The following is a 9,214-nucleotide window of genomic DNA, read 5'->3' as shown; positions in this document are numbered from 1 at the left end:
CTTAACACACACAGTGAAGGAGGCTTAGAGCACACGGATAGGGGTGCCACAGGTTGCCTCATTAAAGGACTTTGAGGTTTTTATTCAATCTTTGATATAGAGGCACGAGAGTGGTTGACTATTGGCATTTGTTTGTTCATATATAGGTTTGCCCTAGGTGTGGGCAACTGTGGGGTGCCCTAGGTGTGGGCAACTGTGGGGTGTCCTATAATCCAAATAATAGGGACCTGCAGGGCATCCAGGGGTAGTCGTCGAGGAGCGGGGGCGCCATTCTGCGTCCAAGAGGGTGCCAACCTCCGCAGACAGGTAGGGAGTACCCTAGGGATAACTAGGTATCAGGGTATAGTCGGGTATCCCCCTGTCATACTACCCATGAACAAATAGGCCGGTTTTAAAAAACTTATTCTTATATAGAGAGGTTTTTTAGGGGTTGTTTTGGTTTGTTATTCCTATATTTAAATAAAGTTTATTATGAATTAGTTTTTGGTTTACTTTCTTGGATAATGAATCTATAATATATGAAAGTTTAATTGTAATCATTACATTATGGTAAATAATGACATTTAACACTATATGCTAATTTTTTGAGAAGGACCTGTATATACTCCTGTATACCGCGCACTCTCTATATACACACTGTATACCGCGCACTCTCTCTATATATATATACTCCTGTATACCGCGCACTCTCTATATACACACTGTATACCGCGCACTCTCTATATACACACTGTATACCGCGCACTCTCTCTATATATATATATATATATATATATATATATATATATACTCCTGTATACCGCGCACTCTCTATATACACACTGTATACCGCGCACTCTCTATATACACACTGTATACCGCGCACTCTCTCTATATATATATATATATATATACTCCTGTATACCGCGCACTCTCTATATACACACTGTATACCGCGCACTCTCTCTCTATATATATATATATATACTCCTGTATACCGCGCACTCTCTATATACACACTGTATACCGCGCACTCTCTCTATATATATATATATATATATATATATATATATATATACTCCTGTATACCGCGCACTCTCTATATACACACTGTATACCGCGCACTCTCTATATACACACTGTATACCGCGCACTCTCTCTATATATATATATATATATATACTCCTGTATACCGTGCACTCTCTATATACACACTGTATACCGCGCACTCTCTCTCTATATATATATATATACTCCTGTATACCGCGCACTCTCTATATACACACTGTATACCGCGCACTCTCTATATACACACTGTATACCGCGCACTCTCTCTCTCTCTATATATATATATATATATACTCCTGTATACCGCGCACTCTCTATATACACACTGTATACCGCGCACTCTCTATATACACACTGTATACCGCGCACTCTCTCTATATATATATATATATATATACACATACACATACTCCTGTATACCGCGCACTCTCTCTATATATATATATATATATATATACTCCTGTATACCGCGCACTCTCTATATACACACTGTATACCGCGCACTCTCTCTATATATATATATATATACACACACTCCTGTATACCGCGCACTCTCTATATACACACTGTATACCGCGCACTCTCTCTCTCTATATATATATATATATATATATATATATATATATATATATATATATATATATATATATATATATATATATATATATATATATATATACTCCTGTATACCGCGCACTCTCTATATACACACTGTATACCGCGCACTCTCTCTCTCTATATATATATATATATATATATATATATATATATATATATATATATATATATATATATATACTCCTGTATACCGCGCACTCTCTATATACACACTGTATACCGCGCACTCTCTCTATATATATATATATATACACACACTCCTGTATACCGCGCACTCTCTATATACACACTGTATACCGCGCACTCTCTCTCTCTCTATATATATATATATATATATATATATATATATATATATATATATATATATACTCCTGTATACCGCGCACTCTCTATATACACACTGTATACCGCGCACTCTCTCTCTCTATATATATATATATATATATATATATATATATATATATATATATATATATATATATATATATACTCCTGTATACCGCGCACTCTCTATATACACACTGTATACCGCGCACTCTCTATATACACACTGTATACCGCGCACTCTCTATATACACACTGTATAATACCGCGCACTCTCTCTCTCTCTCTATATATATATATATATATATATATATATATATATATATATATATATATATATATATATATATATATATATATATATATATATATATATATACATACTCCTGTATACCGTGCACTCTCTATATACACACTGTATACCGCGCACTCTCTCTCTCTATATATATATATATATATATATATATATATATATATATATATATATATATATACTCCTGTATACCGCGCACTCTCTATATACACACTGTATACCGCGCACTCTCTCTATATATATATATATACACACACTCCTGTATACCGCGCACTCTCTCTCTATATATATATATATACACACTCCTGTATACCGCGCACTCTCTATATACACACTGTATACCGCGCACTCTCTCTCTATATATATATATATATATATATACTCCTGTATACCGCGCACTCTCTATATACACACTGTATACCGCGCACTCTCTCTCTCTATATATATATATATATATACACTCCTGTATACCGCGCACTCTCTATATACACACTGTATACCGCGCACTCTCTCTATATATATATATATATATATACACTCCTGTATACCGCGCACTCTCTACATACACACTGTATACCGCGCACTCTCTCTCTATATATATATATATATATATACTCCTGTATACCGTGCACTCTCTATATACACACTGTATACCGCGCACTCTCTCTCTCTCTATATATATATATATATATATATATATATATATATATATATATATATATATATATATATATATATACTCCTGTATACCGCGCACTCTCTATATACACACTGTATACCGCGCACTCTCTCTCTATATATATATATATACACACTCCTGTATACCGCGCACTCTCTATATACACACTGTATACCGCGCACTCTCTCTCATATATATATATATACTCCTGTATACCGCGCACTCTCTATATACACACTGTATACCGCGCACTCTCTCTATATATATATATATATATATACACACACTCCTGTATACCGCGCACTCTCTCTATATATATATATATACACACTCCTGTATACCGCGCACTCTCTATATACACACTGTATACCGCGCACTCTCTCTCTCTCTCTCTATATATATATATATATATATACAGTGCCTACAAGTAGTATTCAACCCCCTGCAGATTTAGCAGGTTTACACATTTGGAATTAACTTGGCATTGTGACATTTGGACTGTAGATCAGCCTGGAAGTGTGAAATGCACTGCAGCAAAAAAGAATGTTATTTCTTTGTTTATTTTTTTTTTAAATTGTGAAAAGTCTTTTCAGAGGGTCATTTATTATTCAACCCCTCAACCCCCCAGAATTCTGTTTGGTTCCCCTAAAGTATTAAGAAGTAGTTCAGGCACAAAGTACAATGAGCTTCACATGTTTGGATTAATTATCTCTTTTTCCAGCCTTTTCTGACTATTTAAGACCCTCACCAAACTTGTGAACAGCACTCATACATGGTCAACATGGGAAAGACAAAGGAGCATTCCATGGCCATCAGAGACAAGATCGTGGAGGGTCAAAAAGCTGGCAAGGGGTACAAAACCCTTTCCAAGGAGTTGGGCCTATCTGTCTCCACTGTTGGGAGCATCATCCGGAAGTGGAAGGCTTATGGAACTACTGTTAGCCTTCCACGGCCTGGACAGCCTTTGAAAGTTTACTCCCGTGCCGAGGCCAGGCTTGTCCGAAGAGTCAAGGCTAACCCAAGGACAACAAGGAAGGAGCTCCGGGAAGATCTCATGGCAGTGGGGACATTGGTTTCAGTCAATACCATAAGTAACGTACTCCACCGCAATGGTCTCCGTTCCAGACGAGCCCGTAAGGTACCTTTACTTTCAAAGCGTCATGTCAAGGCTCCTCTACAGTTTGCTCATGATCACTTGGAGGACTCTGAGACTGACTGGTTCAAGGTTCTCTGGTCTGATGAGACCAAGATCGAGATCTTTGGTGCCAACCACACACGTGACGTTTGGAGACTGGATGGCACTGCATACGACCGCAAGAATACCATCTCTACAGTCAAGCATGGTGGTGGCAGCATCATGCTGTGGGGCTGTTTCTCAGCCAAGGGGCCTGGCCATCTGGTCCGCATCCATGGGAAGATGGATAGCACGGCCTACATGGAGATTTTGGCCAAGAACCTCCGCTCCTCCATCAAGGATCTTAAGATGGGTCGTCATTTCATCTTCCAACAAGACAACGACCCAAAGCACACAGCCAAGAAAGCCAAGGCCTGGTTCAAGAGGCAAAAAATCAAGGTGTTGCAGTGGCCTAGTCAGTCTCCTGACCTTAACCCAATTGAAAACTTGTGGAAGGAGCTCAAGATTAAAGTCCACATGAGACACCCAAAGAACCTATATAACTTGGAGAAGATCTGCATGGAGGAGTGGGCCAAGATAACTCCAGAGACCTGTGCCGGCCTGATCAGGTCTTAGAAAAGACGATTATTAGCTGAAAATGCAAACAAAGGTTATTCCACAAAATATTAAACCTAGGGGTTGAATAATAATTGACCCACACTTTTATGTTTAAAATTTATAAAAATTTAACTGAGCAACAAAACTTTTTGGTTTGTAAGATTTATGCATCTGTTAATAAATCCTGCTCTTGTTTGAAGTTTGAAGGCTCTAACTTATTTGCATCTTATTAAACCTGCTAAATCTGCAGGGGGTTGAATACTACTTGTAGGCACTGTATATATATATATATATATATATATATATATATATATATATATATATATATACTCCTGTATACCGCGCACTCTCTATATACACACTGTATACCGCGCACTCTCTCTCTCTCTCTATATATATATATATATATATATATATATATATATATATATACACACTCCTGTATACCGCGCACTCTCTATATACACACTGTATACCGCGCACTCTCTCTATATATATATATATACTCCTGTATACCGCGCACTCTCTATATACACACTGTATACCGCGCACTCTCTCTCTCTATATATATATATACTCCTGTATACCGCGCACTCTCTATATACACACTGTATACCGCGCACTCTCTCTATATATACATACACACACTCCTGTATACCGCGCACTCTCTCTCTCTATATATATATACACACTCCTGTATACCGCGCACTCTCTATATACACACTGTATAATACCCGCACTCCCTATATGTATATATATATATATATATATATATATATATATATATATATATATATATATATATATATATATATATATATATATATATATACTCCTGTATACCGCGCACTCTCTATATACACACTGTATAATACCCGCACTCCCTGTATATATATATATATATATATATATATATATACTCCTGTATACCGCGCACTCTCTATATACACACTGTATACCGCGCACTCTCTCTATATATATATATATACACACTCCTGTATACCGCGCACTCTCTCTCTATATATATATATATATATATACACACTCCTGTATACCGCGCACTCTCTATATACACACTGTATACCGCGCACTCTCTCTCTATATATATATATATATATATATATATATATATATATATATACTCCTGTATACCGCGCACTCTCTCTATACACACTGTATACCGCGCACTCTCTCTATACACACTGTATACCGCGCACTCTCTCTCTCTCTATATATATATATATTATATATATATATATATTATATATATATAATATATATATATATATATATATATATATATATATATATATATATATATACTCCTGTATACCGCGCACTCTCTATATACACACTGTATACCGCGCACTCTCTCTATATATATATATATATATATATATATATATATATATATATATATATACACACACTCCTGTATACCGCGCACTCTCTCTATATATATATATATATATATATATACACACTCCTGTATACCGCGCACTCTCTATATACACACTGTATACCGCGCACTCTCTCTCTCTATATATATATATATATATATATATATATATATATATATATATATATATATATACTCCTGTATACCGCGCACTCTCTATATACACACTGTATACCGCGCACTCTCTCTATATATACATACACACACTCCTGTATACCGCGCACTCTCTCTCTCTCTATATATATATATACACTCCTGTATACCGCGCACTCTCTATATACACACTGTATAATACCCGCACTCCCTGTATATATATATATATATATATATATATATATATATATATATATATATATACTCCTGTATACCGCGCACTCTCTATATACACACTGTATACCGCGCACTCTCTCTATATATACATACACACACTCCTGTATACCGCGCACTCTCTCTCTATATATATATATATATACACTCCTGTATACCGCGCACTCTCTATATACACACTGTATAATACCGCGCACTCTCTCTCTCTCTCTCTCTCTATATATATACACTCCTGTATACCGCGCACTCTCTATATACACACTGTATAATACCCGCACTCCCTGTATATATATATATATATATATATATTCCTGTATACCGCGCACTCTCTATATACACACTGTATAATACCCGCACTCCCTGTATATATATATATATATATATATACTCCTGTATACCGCGCACTCTCTATATACACACTGTATAATACCCGCACTCCCTGTATATATATATATACACTCCTGTAGAGGGGCCACACTCGGCACAGGGAGCTGCTCGTCCTGTGGGGTCCCTGCTCCCTGAGGGCCACGCACAGGAGCCGGCGGCCGGTCACACAGCGCATGTGCAGGCTCTTACCTACGAGTAGCAGCGTCGCCCAGAAGGCCACGGTGACCCCGGAGTACAGCAGCAGGTGACCGCTCATGGTGACGGGAGGCGACACTGAGCCGGGCCGGGCACATCAGCTGACCACCTCCAACCAATCCCCTCCCACCAATCACCTGACTGCGGACACGTGACTCACCCCGCCCACATCGCTCTTGTTCCCTCCTCCCGGTAGACGTAACGTTTTTTACCTCAGCACGCTACACGCACGTAACCTTCTCAGGGAGACATATCGCGGGTAGTCCGCCCACTGCGGGTGCACACTTCAAACTAGAGCGCGGGGCTGCGGATGGGGAGCGGCGGATGGGGACCGGGGGATGGGGAGCGGGGCTGCGGATGGGGACCGGGGGATGGGGAGCGGGGCTGCGGATGGGGAGCGGGGGATGGGGAGCGGGGCTGCGGATGGGGAGCGGGGCTGCGGATGGGGAGCGGCGGATGGGGACCGGGGGATGGGGAGCGGGGCTGCGGATGGGGACCGGGGGATGGGGAGCGGGGCTGCGGATGGGGAGCGGGGGATGGGGAGCGGGGGATGGGGAGCGGGGCTGCGGATGGGGAGCGGGGGATGGGGAGCGGGGCTGCGGATGGGGAGCGGCGGATGGGGACCGGGGGATGGGGAGCGGGGCTGCGGATGGGGAGCGGGGCTGCGGAAGGGGAGTGGGGCTGCGGATGGGGAGCGGCGGATGGGGACCGGGGGATGGGGAGCGGGACTGCGGATGGGGAGCGGGGGATGGGGAGCGGGGCTGCGGATGGGGAGCGGGGGATGGGGAGCGGGGCTGCGGATGGGGAGCGGGGGATGGGGAGCGGGGCTGCGGATGGGGAGCGGGGCTGCGGATGGGGAGCGGCGGATGGGGAGCGGGGCTGCGGATGGGGAGCGGCGGATGGGGAGCGGGGCTGCGGAAGGGGAGCGGGGCTGCGGATGGGGAGTGGGGCTGCGGATGGGGAGCGGCGGATGGGGACCGGGGGATGGGGAGCGGGACTGCGGATGGGGAGCGGGGGATGGGGAGCGGGGCTGCGGATGGGGACCGGGGGATGGGGAGCGGGGCTGCGGATGGGGAGCGGGGGATGGGGAGCGGGGCTGCGGATGGGGAGCGGGGCATGGGGAGCGGGGCTGCGGAGGGGGAGCGGGGATGGGGAGCGGGGCTGCGGATGGGGAGCGGGGCTGCGGAGGGGGAGCGGGGCATGGGGAGCGGGGCTGCGGAGGGGGAGCGGGGCATGGGGAGCGGGGCTGCGGAGGGGGAGCGGGGATGGGAGCGGGGGATGAGGAGCAGGGCTGCGGAAGGGGAGCGGGGCTGCGGATGGGGAACGGGGCTGCGGAAGGGGGATGGGGAGCGGGGCTGCGGAAGGGGAGCGGGGGATGGGGAGCGGGGCTGCGGAAGGGGAGCGGGGCTGCGAATGGGGAGCGGGGGATGGGGAGCGGGGCTGCGGATGGGGAGCGGGGCTGCGAATGGGGAGCGGGGGATGGGGAGCGGGGCTGCGGATGGGGAGCGGGGCTGCGGAAGGAGAGCGGGGCTGCGAATGGGGAGCGGGGGATGGGGAGCGGGGCTGCGGATGGGGAGCGGGGGATGGGGAGCGGGGCTGCGGAAGGGGAGCGGGGGATGGGGAGCGGGGCTGCGGATGGGGAGCGGGGCTGCGGAAGGGGAGCGGGGCTGCGGAGGGGGAGCGGGGCTGCGGACGGGGAGCGGGGGATGAGGAGCAGGGCTGCGGAAGGGGAGCGGGGCTGCGGATGGGGAACGGGGCTGCGGAAGGGGAGCGGGGGATGGGGAGCGGGGCTGCGGATGGGGAGCGGGGGAAGGGGAGCGGGGGATGGGGAGCGGGGCTGCGGATGGGGAGCAGGGCGGCGGAAGGGGAGCGGGGCTGCGGAAGGGGAGCGGGGCTGCGGATGGGGAGCGGGGCTGCGGATGGGGAGCGGGGCTGCGGATGGGGAGCGGGGCTGCGGATGGGGAGCGGGGATGGGGAGCGGGGCTGCGGAAGGGGAGCGGGGCTGCGGAATGGGAGCGGGGGATGGGGAGCGGGCTGCGGAAGGGGAGCGGGGCTGCGGATGGGTAGCGGGGCTGCGGATGGGGAGCGGGGCTGCGGAAGGGGAGCGGGGCTGCGGAAGGGGAGCGGGGCTGC

At 45.6% G+C, this 9,214-nt stretch overlaps 1 protein-coding gene across 1 annotated transcript in view; it reads right to left on the bottom strand.

Annotated features, from left to right (window-relative positions):
• ATP6V0B (ATPase H+ transporting V0 subunit b) overlaps positions 1-7,230 on the bottom strand; it is a 23,965-nt gene extending 16,735 nt beyond the window's left edge. Inside the window, exon 1 of the mRNA XM_077277801.1 lies at positions 7,076-7,230. Coding sequence (XP_077133916.1) covers positions 7,076-7,142 — 67 coding nt within the window. The 5' untranslated portion in view covers positions 7,143-7,230. The remainder of the gene's footprint in view (positions 1-7,075) is intronic.
• Positions 7,231-9,214: the final 1,984 nt, after the last annotated feature.

The sequence above is a fragment of the Ranitomeya variabilis genome, chromosome 8 (assembly GCF_051348905.1).
Source record: "Ranitomeya variabilis isolate aRanVar5 chromosome 8, aRanVar5.hap1, whole genome shotgun sequence".
NCBI classification, from domain to species: Eukaryota; Metazoa; Chordata; class Amphibia; order Anura; family Dendrobatidae; genus Ranitomeya; species Ranitomeya variabilis.
This window is presented reverse-complemented; position numbering and strand designations above follow the sequence as displayed.